The following is a 17,904-nucleotide window of genomic DNA, read 5'->3' as shown; positions in this document are numbered from 1 at the left end:
TCAGGCAGATACCAAATTTGCCCTATGGCCCTGCTGTTCTGTGGATCCTAATCAGCCCAAAGAGGCAAGGGGAGTACATCTGATGGTGCTCAGGGGGAAGAGATGAAGGTCCCAGGGGCTTATGATTTTCTGTCCGCCAATACTGAGGATGGGCTGAAGGGAAAAAGCTATCTTCACCCACAACAGCCCTGAGGGGCTCTGACTTGCACAACAGGAACTAGGACAAAGACATTGAAACTAATTATTATTTGGCTAATAGTGACTTCTGTCTCTATACGTACCAAACTGCACTGTCTGATGGGCAGCGTAGGCTGCAGCAGCATGGGACGGGGGGGATCATGTGGGGCAGGCAGGGGGCATGGAGGGAAAAAGGATTAGAGGGAGAGGGAAGGAGGGAGATGTGCAGGGTGACCTGCAGTGTGTTGGGTAGAGTGCTGGGAAGTCAGAGACCCTGTTTCAAACCCTTCAGCATGAGGCAGGAGCAGGCCATCCAGCTTCCTGGGTGAGTGCCTAGCCACCCAGCTAGGTGGGGGAAAAGATGGAAGTAGGTGACTCACACTGTCTTCAGAACATATTACTAGTCTGGGCATATACGTAGCTCCCCAGGTGTGTAGGGTTACACATGCAGAATACAAATGCCAAGCTGTGCATACATGGCTTTTTTGGGACTTAGACAATAACGACTGATTGTCTAGGGATCCAGATAAGAAAAGAATGCCATCATCAGGATATAGGGCCAGCTCCTAGATGAGCACATTCCATTTTAACACAGTCCAAACTGATAAAAGTTTCACTGAGATAAGAGCAGATCTGACTGACTGAGAGCTGAGAAATGTCAGTGAGGGTGACATGTGACACTGGGGGATGTGGTGGCAGAGTTGAGGGATAACAGTGGGCGCAGAAGCATGAGGGTGAGCCTCATTGCAGATTCAGGCTAAAATCACAGACCCACCTGTAACCGGATATAGCACAGCACCCTAACCAGCAGACTGCTGTTCACTTGAGAGTCAGAAGTGACCAGACATAATGCTAGCCACATCATTCCCTTGTGTGCCATTGGCTACAGAAACTGGCATAACCCACTAGGCTCAGGCAGATGCTTGACTTGAGGGACAGCTCCAAGGAGAATAAGGATGGCAAGAAAAACAGGGGACAAACATCGGGGATTTGTATGTGTGTTAATGTACCATGGGCCACCAGTAGTATAAGTAGACACAAATCCTTTGAGACCAATCACAGCACACACATTTGCACCAGGAAATAAGATGATCCTTTCACGGTTTGTTTTTTCTTAAACAAAAATCATGTGTGTCAAGAACTATGAAAATAATTTGGCTCCAGAAATCGCAGTACCCCTTGGTGAAGCAGCGTGGCCAGGAAACCATTGTTCATCTAACTTAGCTGCGAACTTCATCTGGTTGTATTCAGAGTACTAAGATTTCCAGAGGATCTCAGAACATCATTCCCATTCTTACTTGCGTCTCAGAAGTGACACGTCTGATTCACTGATTTTTTTTTTTAATCTGTAGGCATTTTGAAGAGCACGTGTTACATTGACGTCCGCTGGTTCCCCTTTGATGTACAAAAATGTGATTTGAAATTTGGTTCATGGACCCACAGTGGTTGGTTGCTCGATCTGCAGATGCTTGAAGCGGATGTTTCCAACTACATATCAAATGGAGAATGGGATTTAGTAGGTAAGTTAGCTTACTAAAAAGATGGACAAGAATCTAAACTTTTACAGTGAAAATAAACAAACAGAAATAGAATTAATAATCTTATCTGGACATTTGAAATACTACTTGAAAAGCAGCAGAAATCTCAAAATTAGATTCCAGACAGTGTTTCACATTCAGTCACCACTGTTCAGCAAAGCTAAGGACATTAAACAAATAGAATCCTGTGGCTATAACACTGTCACAATCGATAATCCATGCATTTCTTCTGACGTCAATAGTTTTGCACAGTTTCAACTGAATTTGGACCAGTGTGTCTTTTGTAGATACAGCAAACATCATAGTACATTTGTGTAACCCATTTCATTAAAAAGGCCACAGGAGTAGAAAACCCAGGGTTAGTCAAATTTGGAAGGAACTCTTGCATGAAAAAAACGTAGGACTGCAAACATCTATTCAATCAAGTCAACAGTTGCATGCTCCTTCTGTTCAGTGTATTCTAACAATTCCTACTACTGCTCAAGTCATAGCATCTGATGAAGTAATCTGTTGCTTATGAAAGCTCATGACTCTGAACCAGTTAGTCTCAAAAGTACCATCCTGACTTTTAATGTTCAGGTCCATTTCCTGAACTTGGCCTCTTTGGGCTTGATTCTGATCTCACTTGAATGGGTGCAAAACTATTGAAGTCAAGAGACTTCAAGAAGTCTAAAACCAGTGTCATCAAGTTCATAATTGCAGTAAAAATTTGACTGGTAGGAGCTCTGGACCTATTACAAGATGTCAAATTCAGCCTCTAGAGAAGTCAGTCCTGAGATACTGAACAGCAGCTTCTAGCTACCATTTTAACAAGCTATCTGTAGAAATCTTATCTGTATATAATACACATGAACCCAATGTAGCACTCTTGACTTGAAGAGTGTGCTGCCATCTGAGCCAAATTACAGGTAGCCCTTGCAATGACTAGAGGTTGGTAGCTGCAATGCAGTGTCTTGAGATGGGGCATCTTAGAGGGGACCATCAGGATCCTATGTTCAGGGAAGCTAAAGGAGTCTAATGTAAGGGAAAAGCAATCTAAGGTCACAAAGGTCAGAGCTGCTATTTTTCAAATGCTTCTTTACAGTCTGCCCCATTTGGTTATTTCTAGCTTGAAATCCTACCTTCAGCAAATGCATGTGCCAAACACATTTGGTCCCTAGGTTCCCTGCATTTGTCCCATGAAGCATAGATGGGATTGTGCCATCTCTCAAAACACTCAAACCACAGCCAATGCAAAAATAGGATTAGATCAGCAGCTGACCTAATGCTGCCATGCCCTAATGTGCTTCTGGTAGAAATGCCCTAAAGGATGCAGAGGCTCTTCCTCCTTTGATAACTTCTGTGCTGTGACTGTTCCTGCTAGAAGCAGGATCAGGCCCCCAGACATCTACTACAAATAGGACCAAGATAGACTGACAGACAGCCATGGAGGACCAATACATCCTCTCACATCCTAACCTCAGACTGACCACTGCAGCTTTTGGCACCCATTTTTGAAAATTGCTGAGAGATATTTGGCACCTCTCAGGCTTGTTATAATGCAGTGTGGTTTGTTCTTCTGACAAAACAAGGCCAATGCACACAAAGTGGAGGGAAAGGGAAAGAAAAAAGGAATCGCTAAAGACAAGAAATGACAAGGGGCACATGTAGCTGCACCCACTGTGTGGCACTTCCGTGCACATTTTGGGCCATATTTACCAAAGTGTTCAGCGTTCATTGAAAACAATCCCCAGTGCAAGAAATAGGAACTACAGTGAAATGAGTTTTCACAGGATTTGAACATACAATAGGAAGGTCTCTAGGTGCCTAGACCACTAAGCTAGCTCTTCTGGCTACTCTGCAGGCCATGGATGTATAGATTTGCCACTAGACTAGATGGCAGGAGACCTGGGTTCTATTTCTGACTATGCCACTGATCTTTTGAGTGTCCTTGGACAACTCTCCTCTCTCTCCCCATCTCAGCCTCCAAGCTACAAGATCTTTGGGGCAGGGACTGTCTCTCCCTATCTGTATGTAGTGTCCAGCACAATGGGTCCTTGATTACAGTTGAGACCAGCAGGTGTGGTGTAATTCATGTTATAAACCCAAAGCCAGGAACGCAGCCCCTCTTCCCACCACACTGGTTTCCCTCTGTGCAGGTGTGCCAGGGAAGAGGAACGTGTTGTACTATGAGTGCTGCAAAGAGCCGTACCCAGATGTGACTTACACTGTGACGATGCGACGGCGCACCCTCTACTATGGCTTGAACCTACTCATTCCCTGTGTCCTCATCTCGGGCCTGGCACTGCTTGTTTTCCTCTTGCCAGCTGACTCAGGGGAGAAGATTTCTTTAGGTAAGAACCAAGGAATTTAGCATGCTTACTACAGAGTTCACAGGAAATGACAAATAAATAACTTAGCCTGCCTTGGAACTGGCTAGGAGAGATTTTCCCCAGGGAACTAACTACAGGTTGTAGAAGTGGGAGTAAAAAAGCTTTCTAGAACAAGTCAGCATTCAGACCAGAGTACTTGGCTTTTGCATTGTGTAAACTGAGCCATTTTTGACTGGTGCAGATAGCAATGCTGAGTTCTTACACAGCACTTATAATTAGTGCATGTCAAAGTGCTTTACAGAGAGATCAGTTTCATTACCCCCATTTCATAAATGGGGAAACAGAGGCGGGGGGAGTAATGTGACTTGACTACCAGGGGTGTGCAAAGCGGGCCCTATTCAATTTGGATTCGGATTGGGATTGGGCCCAAACCAGGCACAGTGATTCAATTAATTGATTCAGATGACTGTCCCTGATTCGATTTGGCCAAATCTGAATCTGAAGATTCAATGCTGATTTGGAGAATGAGCGATTTGGACATAGACACAGCTTTACATGTTTTTTCTATACACCTTGAGGTACCCCCCCTTCTATACCCCGGGTGCCCCCCCCTTCTATACCCCAGGTGCCCCCCCCTAGACCCGGGAGGCACAGGTCACTGAGCTGGGGGGGTGCTGGGTGGCCACCCAGCACACTCTTTGGCAAACCCAGAAGTGGACTGGAAGTGCTTCTGGTCCATTTCCGGGTCTGCTGCCAAGTGCGCTGGGGAGCCCCCCCCCATGCTTCTGTGGGATGCTCTGTGTGCCCCGCATCACAGCATTCACATGCCACCTGCCACCTAGAGGTATGTAGAAAAACCATTTAAAGCTGTTTTTATGTCTGCATCTCCGAATCTTTCTGCATTGATTCAGAGGGTTCCGATTCGATTCAGAGAGATTCAAGGGTCCTCTGATTTGATTTGGATTCAGAGATTCAGCCACCGAATCAGGCCGAATCTCCGCTGAATTGAATCAAGGACCGAAGCTTCACACAGCCCTATTGACTACATCACCCAGGAGGTCAGGACTGTCCTGAGATGCAGGTAAGTTTGAGGAGGCTCCTCCTGTCTTGTAGCACTTGGATTAAAGATATTTCTTTGACTGAAGCTGACAGTAAACCACAAGTTTGCTTAGTTAACAAGTGGGGCAGAGTTTTATATAGTGAAGGCATAAGCAGGAGGGCCACAATCCTACTCCTTATCTTTTCCCTCCCCGCTAATTCCCTTGCAGGTATCACAGTCCTGCTGTCCCTGACGGTGTTCATGCTGCTCGTGGCTGAGATCATGCCTGCTACTTCTGACTCCGTTCCTCTAATAGGTATGTTTGCTGTCTATACGCTGGGTACATAGGGGTGATCTGGCTTCCTAAGCAGCTTTGTTCATAACCCACTTTGGAGCTGCTCCCTGTTGTCATAAGAGATTTTATTTCACATATTGTGAGGGGCAAGTCACTTCTTTTGTGCCCTATGAGCAGGACACGTGTGGCAAGCTTGATTCATCTAGAGAGATTTGTATAGAGGTGGCAAAAAGGCACTAGAAATACTAAGCTGGCAGCTGAGCCATGGGTTAATGCTCCATTTATGAGGGTTGACTAAGTAAAGTAAAAGGGACCCATTATATAAGGTGGTACTTTTCAAAAGCACTCAGAGGATTTGCTGATGCCCAATTAGTGTCAAGCCTCATGGACTGGGCAGTCTCCATCCACCCAGATCTGCTGACTTGATCCACAGTCAGAATTGCATCCATGGGGCTGCTCTGGACACATTCTCAGTGAAGACAGAGGGCTCAAGACTGGGCACTGGGGGTGAGTCCAGAGCAGTCTCCCAGGTCAACTTCTGGCTCTAGAGAGCTTCACTGGACTTGGGTGGATAGTGCAGGCTCAGCCTCACCATTCCCAAGATCTTACACAGTACAGAGTTGGCCTTACTCTACTCCCATTGACCCCAGTGGTAAAATTCTCTTGGACTTCACTGGCAGCAGAGTCAGGATGACACTGAGTACTTTTGCAAATCCCATCCAGTGCCAGATCCAAGCTACAGTGCCCTCTCCTACTTCATGAGCTGTCCTTCTTTCCCCTCACTAGCCAAGTTATCTGCTATTCCTCTGTTCTTTCCCAAAGACACCAAGTCTAGCTAAAACAAACACTGTCCAAATCCTGTTGCATTTCAAACACACAAAGAGACAATGGTCCAGATAGCCCCTTGTTCACATCTACTGCAACTCCACAGGGTTTGGGCCAACATCCATTGTGTTCAATAGCAGCCTTTCCATCCATTTTCAGTGGGCAGTGAACAAGCAGCATGCAGAAGAGCAGAATGGGCTATTATGTCCAATAACATTTTTTAATTACTTTTGTGATCACATAGCAGTTTTTAAATCCCACTGCTTATTTGTTGTATAATGTGCAACCCGCGTTCGTTCTTAAAATTGTTTTTTTTAGAAGCATACGGACTTACAGTTTTAGTGCAGTTTTGGAATCATGTTTGTGCTTTGGGTCATATGTCAATTCTGAAACAGCATTTTCCATATCCAACACAAGGTATGCTATTGAAAGATGGCAGGACCTGTCCTTCCAAAACAGAGGTCAAGGTAAATTATAACATGAATGCAGGGAAACTCATATAAGGAATAAAAGATTATGAGACGTTCATTTTATAAATGGGAGCCAACGGTCATTCACTGTTTTCACCACTATTTCAACTTGGTATAACAGGCAAAATGAAAATGGAAGACGTAATTTTTGAAGTTTTGTTCACACAATTGCATATGACTAATGTAAACACACAAATACCTGGGTTGCATGCATGAGCTGCTCTTTCAGAGAAACATGTTACTATGGGTGCAGTACCTGAATGGCCTTGGAAAATGAAGACACAACTAGGACTAGCATAAAATCAGTGAACGTATGAGTTTCCATACAAAATCAAAATCATAGTCAATCTAGTCCAGTCCACTGTTTCTACCAATGGCCACTACCAGATGTTTCAAAAGACATGAGAAGCAAACTATCTCCTAGAGAATCTTTTCATTATGACCAATGAGGTAGCCATGGAAATGCAAAAAGATCCTGTTATGGCTAAAATAAAGCATTACTATTCTGGTAGTATCAGAAGGCCCAGTGCTGGGAACTGAATGTCAACATGGCAAATGCTAGAGTCCTTTTTCCAAAGAGCCTATAAACTAAATAGACAAGGGAGACATAGTCTAGGTGAAAGGGTTTTCTCTGGGTCACATTGGAAAGCTGATTTATTTTAACCACTTTGCCCTCTAATATATTTTTTCCAGGGACTCAAGAAAAGGAGGGATTCATCCATATTTTACTAGATAAATGGGTTGTCAGTTAAGATTGATTGTATTTTGTGGGGCATGTGGGTAGTAATACCAATATGCCTACATGCAAGGAAGCTGCTAGAATTTCTTGAACATCATTAATGCACATGAGGGAAAATGAAAAAACTTGATTACAAGTTGTTTTTAGAGGTCAGATGCAAAGTAGGCTCTAGAAAGGGAAATGTGCCACTGTGAATTATGAATTATTTAACAGTAGTATTATAATACTGCCTGTAGGCTCAGATTAAGTTTGCAGCCCCAAGCATTTGATGACTTCCATGTCCTTCCCAGGGTAAGGTGGTAGGTAGCCCACCAAAGTCCTAAGGTAAGCCACAAATATGTTAGAAACTGCTCCATATCTCATGCAAGTGAACTACTATGGCCTGCCAGGGCATTGTAGTACACCACTACCAATGTAAGGAGAATGGCTGAATGCTCAGTCCAGGTGGCTGTATGCAGAATGAACACTTGTGCCATTATGACTATTGGGGATTGTGCAACATGTTCCCTGCACTAGGATGGTCCAAAGACTTTGTTTCACAGGACAGTCCTCCATGTTTCTGAGGCATTTAAAATGTTCTTTAATATGTACTAGATCTGCAACATACAGAATCCTATGTGCATACACAAGAGGGTATCAGAAGAAAAACGAGTTCAGCTCTCTCATGTTATGTAAATCAAACCTACAGAAAGTAGCAACACAAGCATTTTTTGAACTGCAGCTATGAATTAAGTGAGGTTTTCCTAGGCTTGAATGAGAAAAAGAACTGGATGGAAAGATTTAGAAGGCTCTATAATATGTGCCTTTGCCAGAGGACCTGGTTATGAAAACGGGCTAGGAAGGGAAGGGAAAACATTGGGGCATTGATATGCCTGGGAGAGATAATAGGGGAGACAAACAAAGAAACATATTGAAGAGCTCCTACCAAATGAAGATTCAGAGATGTGAAAAGGTGAAGCTGGGGCCTGGATTCAAAGTCACAGAAGTCAGTAGAAAAATCCTTAATTGGCTGCACTGGAATCAAATCAGGTTCTGGATTATTTCCTTCAAGAGGATAAATAAAACTTATGTGGAGAACTAAGGTTGCCTGAACATTTTCATTAGAAGACCCTGTTTTCAGTTGTGTATAGCTTTGGCAAACTGTAACCATTTAGACTTACAGTCTCTGTAAACAAATGTTTGCCCCTCTGATTTTTTTTAACTTCAGCAAAGATGATGCAGATGTTTTCAAGAACAGGATTAGTGAAAAATACATGGCAATACTTAAAAAAGAAAAAAAAAAACTTAAAAACTGGTTTGTTGAGAAGCTTTAGCACTTTGTTCTGTGGAATAAGAATTTGAAATGTGGCAAGGTGTCATGAATGTATCTTTTGCTGTTCCTGTGAAAATTCACCAAATGAAAATCTCAGTTCACCATGGTCACTAGATTGTTGCTAAACTGAAGCCAACTGGGCCCCTAAAGAAGCAAACAAAATGACCCTGCCTTGCCAGCTACCCTCCTGCCATCAAACAGAAATAAAAAAGGCAAGTAGTACTTACTGAGTAGAGGCCCCAGAGTATATGCCCAGCTGCAGTGTTGTCCCCACTGAAGTTGCTGGACAGCTCCTCGGAAAACTCTCAGAGGACTTCACTGGGGAAGGTATCCCTGTGGCAGTTTTATGCATCATTCAAGCAACTATATCCTGCTGTCCCTCTGCTGATCATGAGTGTTAACTCAAAAGTGAAGATGGTATAACACAAGGAGACCTGTCCTGGAATCACCCCCCTGAATTTCTTTTGTCAGAGGCACAACATGGGACCATTTCTAATACTTTTGCTGTGATTACTCGGCTGGTTGTATTTTTCCTTCGCGCATTTAACTGGTGGCAGGTCCAGTGCCAAGTGCTTCAGTGGGCACATCTACACATTCATGAATATGCTGTTATTAAGCACATTAAGTTTAGAACCTGTAATAACTGCAACTAACTTGATGTGCCATAATCAATGCTACTGTGCATTAGCACAGAGGAATACTTTTTGTGTGATGCTTAATGTACATTGGACTAAATCCACTGCACATTAGTACATTAGCATGGTTTTTGACAGCTGTGCTAATGTGCAGTAGAATTAGTCCAATGGGCATTGTCTTCTGTAGACACACCCAGTGTGATTAGTAGGTCCTTGGTGCTGCAGCTCAAGTCATGCACCCCTGTAAACTCCTTCCATGTATTGGTGAGGTTGAGGCTATGCTCCATGTGGTCTCTTTTGTACAGTGCTACCACAGTTGCATTTGGGAGACCTATGAGAAAAAGGAGTTTATATGACATGCAGGGGGTAGGACAACCCAGCCCCCTCTGTGTTCATAGACAACCTTTTATCCAAAGAGTCCTAAAACTAATCAACCTCAGACTGTCACACACTATGGCCACAAAGCACCTTGCAACCATACATTAAAAACAGCCTACAGCATGTCATAGATACAAAGCAGGGGTGACAAAGGTGTCAACAGTGTCCTGCCATAGCAATGGCAGAGTTGTTATGTCAGTATATACTCAGAGGATCCTAGAAAGAGGGTCATGCCTCAAATTAAAGAGAAAGACAAAAATAATCCTCACAATCCTTGCTAATCCAACCTGGGGGAAATTCCTTCCTAACCCCCAATTTGGTGATAGGTTTGATGATGAGTGAAACAGCAAGACCATCCACAGCTAGGTAGCAGAAATGTTTACTAGTGCCAAAAGGAGCCCCAGCACACCCCAGTCAAAACTCCCACATCTAGCTGTGGCCCTTGTCCAATGCCTCATAGGGAGGTTAAGAAGCCCGCTGATAAAGAAAACCCTAAAGACTCCAGAACCTAATAAAGCATTCACAGATGTGTTGGCAGGAGTCCTTCCTGGCTGCTACAGGCATCCAGCAAAAGCCCTGAGACATGGAGTTACCAGATACCTCCTGCATAGAGAGAGAATTGCTTTTCACCTTGCACCCAAATATTACATATTCCAGTTATTGATTCATGAGCATCTCTGTCCTCTCTGACTATTCCTTTTTATAAGCTTTGGAGCGCCATCCTGAAACAATTTACTTTATTTGTCCCAACTATTTTGGTCAGAAGACTAGTCCAAAATTTTACTACTTTTACTTTTCAGTCTAAATATTTTCATACCCAATTTGTAGTCCTTTGGTCTTCTGCTGATAATGTTGTCTAGCTTAAGGGCTCTGATAGACATTATTTTTGTAGTGCTACAAAGTTTGTAGAACTATAAAAATTAAAATATTATGGGAGACCACATGTGCATAGCCCCCAGGCTGGAGTGCAACAAAGTTGCCACCAAGGGACACTCTCCAACCAGGAGGTGCTAGGGTACTGCTCCTTGGCTTCACTCACCGGAGGGCAACCTTCATTGACAGACTCTCCCCAATTGCTGTTGTCACCATAGTGTCAATGTGCAGGTGGCAGACATATTTAAAGGGCTGGGAGACAGCCTGAGTCAGCTACCACTTTTCCTCTCTCCCCACTTCCATGTCATCCTGAACCTGGCTGGTTGGTGTCCCACCTGGAACTTTAAAGTGCTCATAGGCAATGTAGGAGTTCTTTAAAGTTCATGGCTTTAAGGCAGCTTGGGAGCCATTGAAGGTCATGGCTGTCCACCCACAGAGAACTTTAAAGGGATCTGACTGGTGAAACTACACGGGGAAGTCCCCAGGGCCTGAACAGAGCCAATTAGGGTCTGGTCCCACCAATTAGCTGATTGGTGGGACTGGACAGGGGACAGTCCCCCCAGTCCAGGGAAGATATACGCCCTGCTATAATACCTGCCAGGGCTTTTTAATAGCTATTCTCTCCCCATGATATTCACCACAAGAATGTATTTATAAAAACTCAGCAGCAGCAGCAATCCCTCGCAGCCAAGGATGATTGCCTTCCATGATTGTCTTATATGTGGGTCCAAAGATGACTGATAAAGCCTATCAAGGATTCACAGACTCTGTTGCAGTTTGGGTATGTGTCTCCTTGCAGGGGGGGCGGCTCTGGGTTCTTGGTTTGGTCTACAAGGTGCTGTTTCTGCCACTCCTGTTTTTCCATCTCCTGTTGTCATTGTGAGGTTTTAAAGTATTGAGATCTTTGCAGCAGATTCTTCCTCCATTTGGGGCAGTCGTGGGTGATAGTCTCCCACAAGTTGATATCAATGTTGCATTTTTTTAAGGACATTCTTGAAGTGCTTTCTCTGCCCTCCTCCTGAGCTAATGCTTTGACTCAGGTGGGAGAATCAAACTTGGTTCAGGAGTCCGGAGTCAGACATCCAGATGATGTGGTCAACCCAGTGAATTGGATGATCATTGCCTCAAAGCTCATTGTGTTTGCTTGTGAGAGAACACTAATGTTGGTACACTTGTCCACCCACTGGATTCAAAGGATCTTCTGCAGGCAGCATGGATGGTATTTCTCCAGCAACTTGAGGTGTCTCCTTTATGTTGTCCACATCTCAGCTATATACAGTGAGGTGGGGATCACAACAACAGCAACAATTGGCACCATTGCTCTTTACAGAGCATGGTATATGTGCCGATGAGTTCTTTGATGACTTCTGAGCCCAATGCACAAGTCACAGTCATGCCCACTGGTGGGGCACACCCAGGCACTAGCAATGCTGTGAATCCAAGTAGCAGATTCTTTCCTCCTCTGACACTGGTCATCACAAAACATAATCCAGTCCGCCTCTCAGCACCTCACTTCATCTGCAAGCTGACACTGCCAACCAGGGCAGCATTCTGCACTCCTTTCCCAGTCACCCACAGAGATTCCAAAGGATGCTAAGTCATCTTTGCAAGCATCCTGAAATCTGCGCAGTGGTCTGCCTCTCTTTCTAGACCCTTCGTGAGCTTCAGAGTACAGCACATTCTTTGGGATCCTGTGCTCTGGCATTTGCTTGACATGACCAGGCCACCAGAGTCTTTTCTTACTAATCAATGTTCCCATGAATAACATACCAGCATGATTTAACACTTTCACATTTGTCACCCTGTCTTGACATCTTACTTAAAGAATTTTATGCAGGCATCTGATATGAAAGCTGTTTAGTCTTTTGATGTGTTTTGAGTAGGTCCATGTTTCTGAGCCATATAGAAGAGAAGATAAAAAACGTCTCATAAATATGGATTTTTGCTTTAGTTGACAGTTTGTTATTGTTCCAGGCTCTGTCTTGCAAAAGACCAAAGTTCCTGGCTGCTTTGCTGTCTGTACCAGCAAGCTCAGCATCAAGATCTACATTGCTGGTAACAGTAGAACCAAGGTAGAAAAACTGGTCAGCAACATCCAGATGAATACCATCTAGGGTGATATCTGGAACCAGTTCTGAAGAGCCTTGGTGCATGATAACAGTCTTCTTCAAGACTATTGCTAGCCCAAAGATTCTGCATGAGTCAGAAAACTTGGTAATGAAATGTAGGGCATCAAGACTGTGAGCCACAAGGGCTGCATGATCTGCAAACATCAGGTCCCTTACGATGATCTTCTTTACCTTTGTCTCAGCTCTGAACCTTAAACAGTCCTCCATCATGTCTAGTGCTGAGATAGACACACACTCAAACATCATGGAATGCGTGTTGAAGCAAGTACAAGAAGTAAATGTTAAACAATGTGGGAACCAATACACAGCCCTGCTTCACTCCATTGTTGATGCTGGACAAGTCAGAATCTTGGTTTTCATACATTACTGTTACCTTCATGCTGTCATGTAAGGACTTCATGAGGTTTAGCTGTATAGGTGGAAAACCAAGCTTCTTCAGAACAGTGTAAATCCCTGACCAACTAACTGTGTCAAAGGTTTTTGTTAAATGTGTAAAAGACATGTACAGTGGGATATACTTCTCTCCCAGCTAGTGTTTGAAGTCTAGGTAAATTAATATGGCTTAAGATTTCTCCCACAATGTTGAGAAGAGATATACCTCTGTGGTTATTACAGTCACTTCTGCCTCTTTTGTTTTTATAGAGTTGGATGAAATGAGCATCCTTGAAATCTTGTGGAACAGTTTCTTCCTTCCAACAGAGTAGCAATATCTCATGCAATCTTTGTAGTAAGTCTTTGTTTGCACATTTATAAATTTCAGCAGGTAAGCAGTCAGATCTTGAAGCTTTGTTACTGGAAATCTTTTGATGCATTGTTCAAGTTCCTTTAGTGGCATCCAGCAAAGTCATAACTTCAAGCCCAGTCAATTTGTCTAGTACATGTTGGTCTACTATACACTCCCTTGAATATATCATTCCATAATGTTCAATCTGCCTTTCCAGTTGCTTCTTCCATCCAGGTCTTTCAACAGAGCTGTCTTGTACTTCATCAGCCCAAAGGTCTTTCTAATACAGGCAGTCTTCGACTTACAGCACCTCGACTTGCGGCGATCCGTGCTTGCAGCGCTCCACCATTTACACCTATGTTATTAATTACAGTGCTGGATCCTCGCACTTACGGCACGCTGTAAGTGCGAGGATCCAGTGCCATACATCATCCAGTCAGTCTGCTTCCTTATGTGTTTCGGTGTGCTCCTGCTTCCTGATGTGCTCTGGCACGTAAGCTTTGTGTAGTCTTGTATTCTTTGGATTCTTAGTGCTTAGTGTTAAGCATTTTTATATACAGTACTCTTTCAGTTTACTTCCTGATGTGATCTGGTGTTATACAGTATACTGATGTTTCTTAGTGCATATTATATATTCAGTCCTTAAAAATGACTGACAAAAGGAAAAGGCAGTGTTCTAGTGATGGTGAGGGTTCTGATAAGAAACGGAGAAAAGCCATTACATTAGAGGTGAAAGCCAACATGATCAAGCTTAGTGAGAGTAGTTTGTTGCAAATTGAAATGGGTAGGCAATTGGGCCTAGCTTGTACTACTGTGCAAACTACTGTTAGAGAAAAGAAAAAATAAGTGGTGATATTAAAAGTGCGGCCTTATTACAATTCACTATTATAAGGCAACCTGCAGGATTTGTGGCTGAGATGGAAAGACTTTTAATTTTGTGGATTCAGGATCAAACTCAGTGCTGTGTGCCTTTGAGTTTAGCCACCATTTAAGCCAAAGCTTTGAGTCTTTTTGACACTGTGAAGTAACAACATGGCAAGGGATCCAAGGATGAAAAATTCAGTGCAAGTAAGGGTTGGTTCATGTGTTTTAAAGGCAGGTATGCCTTGCATAACATCAGGGTGCAAGGTGAAGCTGCTAGTGCTGATGAGATTGCAGCTCAAGATTTTCATAAAAAAATGACTAAAATCATTGAAGAGGGAGGCTTTTGTGCCAGGCAAGTCTTCAGTGTCGACGAGACTGGGCTGTTCTGGAAAAAAATGCCTTCCAGGATGTACATCACCCAACAAGAGAAAACTATGCCTAGTTTTAAAGCATCTAAGGATAGGATTACCCTTCTGCTTGGTTCAAATGCTGTGGGTGATTTCAAGCTCAAACCCTTGCTTGTTTATCACTCCAAAAATCCCAGAGCACTTAACGGTTGTGTTAAAGGCAGCCTTCCAGTCATCTGGAAATCAAATCGTAAAGCTTGGGTGACTGGGGCCCTTTTTGAGGAATGGTTCACTGATTATTTTGTGCCAGCTGTTCAGAATTATTGTGAGAGGAACAACCTTGCACATAAGGCATTGTTAATTTTAAACAATGCCCCTGGATATCCTACACACCTTGCAGATTTAGACCTTAATTTCAAGGCCATTTTCCTGCCTCCCAACACTACATCGCTGCTCCAGCCTATGGACCAGGGGATCATTTAATCTTTTAAGGCTTACTACCTTAGAAGAACCTTTGCCCGGGCCATCAGTATCACAGACCAGGAAGGTGGACCAACCCTCAAGGAATTCTGGAAGGGCTTCAACATCCTGAATGCAGTGAAGAACATTGGAGAATCTTGGAAGGAGGTTAAGGAATCCAACCTCAATGGTGTCTGGAAAAAACTGTCCAGAATTTGTCTCTGATTTCCAAGGATTTGAATACCAAGTGGAAGAAGTCACTGCTGATGTTGTGAAGATGGCTGGCCAGCTACAGCTAGAAGTTGAAACAGAAGATACTGAGGAGCTGCTGGACTCTCATTTCCAGGAACTGACCAATGAAGAGCTTGTCTGTCTTGAGGAGCAAAGGAAGGCAGAAAATCAGGCCCAGATTCAAGAGAGTCCTGTTCAAGGTATGACAACAAAGCAGATGAGTGGGGCCTTCAAGCATTTGGAAGCTGCAATGGCAATTTTTGAAAAAATGGATCCCAACCTTGAACACAGCTCAAAGACCAACAACTTGATCTCTAATGCCTATGTGTGCTAAAGGAAATTTACAATGACAAAAAGAGGGCAGTAAAACAAGCATCCCTGAATTAGTTTCTCAAAAAGCCATCAAGTGGCTCTAAGTCTCCCCAAAAATCTCCCCAAAGAAGCCTATTCCATGACCCTGGTGAAGGTGTTCCTTCACCTTCTGATTAAATAAAATTAAATAGTTGATTTAAATATGGTGTTTATGATCATTTCTATAAAAAGTTAGGCATCAAGCCCTTGGTCAGGAATGTAACCCGCTATTACAACATTGTTTTCATGGGAAAATCAGATTTAACTTATACTGTTTTGACTTACAGTGCCTTTTCCAGGAACGTAACCCACTGTAAGTGTGAGGACTGCCTGTACCCTTGTACAACTATCTACTGTTGTCTGCATCAGCCACTTATTAGATGCTGTCACAGAGACCCAGCCAAAATTCTTGAACACACCTCCTGGAAGCTGTTTGAACAGCCTTACAAGCTTCTCTTGGGTTGTTGAGTGAATCAGTAGTAGGAGTAGATTTGTAGGTGATTAGGGTGCTTCTTTTTCTCTCAATTAGTGGCAGCAGTATTTCTGAATGGTCTACAAACCAGTCGACATTCTTCTTAGTACTCTATTCAAAACTCTTGATTGCTGCATTATACATACTTGTCTTCAGCACTTCCCATGCATCTCATGCAGTTTCATTCATTCCAGCTGACTCTGCTACTTCTTCATTGAAAAGCCATTTATTGACAGGATCATTGATTTGGCACAAGTCAATACAGGCTGCCTGGCAGGTTTATAGTGGTGGATCTTTTTAGCTTGAAATTTCACTTTGCAGCAGACAAGGAAGTGGTCTGTGTTACAGTCTGTGCATTGAAAGAATTGTGTATGCAGGTTATCTTTCAAGTGTGTATGTCTTATCAGTACGAAGTCTAGCTGATGCTAGTGCTTAGACCTTGGGTGTCTCAAAGACATTCTTCTCCTGATATTACCGGCAAAGAAGATGTTGGTCACTTATAAGCCTTGACTGGCACAGAGCTCAAGAACTCTTTGACCATTGTCATTCACACATCCAATGTTATGCCTACCCAGAATCCCAGGCCAGATCTCAGCATTGGACCCAATTTTTGCATTGAAGTCTCCAGGTACTAGGATAGGTTCCTTCTGTGGAATCCTGCAAATCAGTTCCTCCAGCTGTTGATAGAAGCGTCCTTCTCTTCACCACTAGCCTGCAGAGGTGAAGCATAGACATAGATGAGGTTGATGAATCCTTTCTGTAGTCTAACTCAAAGTGTCATGATATGTATGGTCATGATACATATGGGCACTGCAATCAGAGCTTCACACAATGATATAAGTTTATTTCTGATGGCAAAACCTACACCATGCTATCTCATAATTCCTTCAGGTTTGCCATGCCAGTAAATGGTGTAGCCCTTGTCCTTTATGAAGCCTGTATCTGAGAGCTGAGTTTCTGAAAGAGTTGCAATATCACGTGCAAGCTGAATGAAATATGCAAGCTCATTACCCAACACAGCCGTTTTTCTCAAATTTCAATCCAGATCCAAGTCATACCCAGGGTCAAAGACCATGTACTCCTGCAAGCTGTTCTGTTTATAAAATCATTTAAGCCAGGATGTAAGTCATGGAGCAGGCAAAGAATGGTAATGAATTTTGGTGGGTATCCATACTTCAGAAGGATCCTCCACAGCACTTCTCAGTTGTCAGAGTTGAAGGCTTTCATTAGGTGAAAGAAGGCCATGTAGAGAGGTTTATGTTGGTCCTGGCATCTTTACTGCAGCTGGCGAGCAGTGAAGATCATGTTAGTTCTGCCTCTCGATGCCCTAAACCCACACTGAGATTCTGGGAGGAGCTCTTCAGCGAGTGGAAGGAAATGGTTCAGGAGGGGTCTTGCAATGATTTTTTCTATGGTGGACAGCAAGGCGATGCCTCTGTAATTTCCACAGTTGGACTCATCTCCTTTCTTGTCATGATCATGGTGTCCCTGAGGTCATCTGGGATTTCCTCATTATTCCAAATCCTTAAGATGAGGGGAGGGAGCCATGATGTGAACTCCTCTCCTCCCTGCTTGAAGATTTCAGTGGTGATTGCATCAGCTTCAGATGCCTTCCATGATGATGAGTCCCAGGTAGATGGGCAGAACTCGCTGGGGTACATCACTGAGGCTGTGGCTGACAGCTGCAAACCAGCCAAGTGAAGACTGCCCAGTGCCAGTCTTCTAATAGACTTA

General features: G+C 43.5%; 1 protein-coding gene across 2 annotated transcripts in view; it reads left to right on the top strand.

Moving 5' to 3' along the window:
* LOC102371460 (neuronal acetylcholine receptor subunit alpha-7-like) overlaps nucleotides 1-17,904 on the top strand; it is a 167,606-nt gene that overhangs the window by 103,852 nt on the left and 45,850 nt on the right. For both annotated transcript variants that reach the window (XM_006019677.2, XM_025199094.1), the window contains 3 exons: nucleotides 1,530-1,697; nucleotides 3,854-4,048; nucleotides 5,296-5,382. In XM_006019677.2, coding sequence (XP_006019739.1) covers nucleotides 1,530-1,697; nucleotides 3,854-4,048; nucleotides 5,296-5,382 — 450 coding nt within the window. The remainder of the gene's footprint in view (nucleotides 1-1,529; nucleotides 1,698-3,853; nucleotides 4,049-5,295; nucleotides 5,383-17,904) is intronic.

The sequence above is a fragment of the Alligator sinensis genome, unplaced genomic scaffold, assembly GCF_000455745.1.
Source record: "Alligator sinensis unplaced genomic scaffold, ASM45574v1 scaffold607_1, whole genome shotgun sequence".
In the NCBI taxonomy this organism is placed as follows: Eukaryota; Metazoa; Chordata; order Crocodylia; family Alligatoridae; genus Alligator; species Alligator sinensis.
The sequence above is the reverse complement of the archived record's forward strand: the minus strand, read 5'-3'. Positions and strand labels throughout refer to the sequence as shown.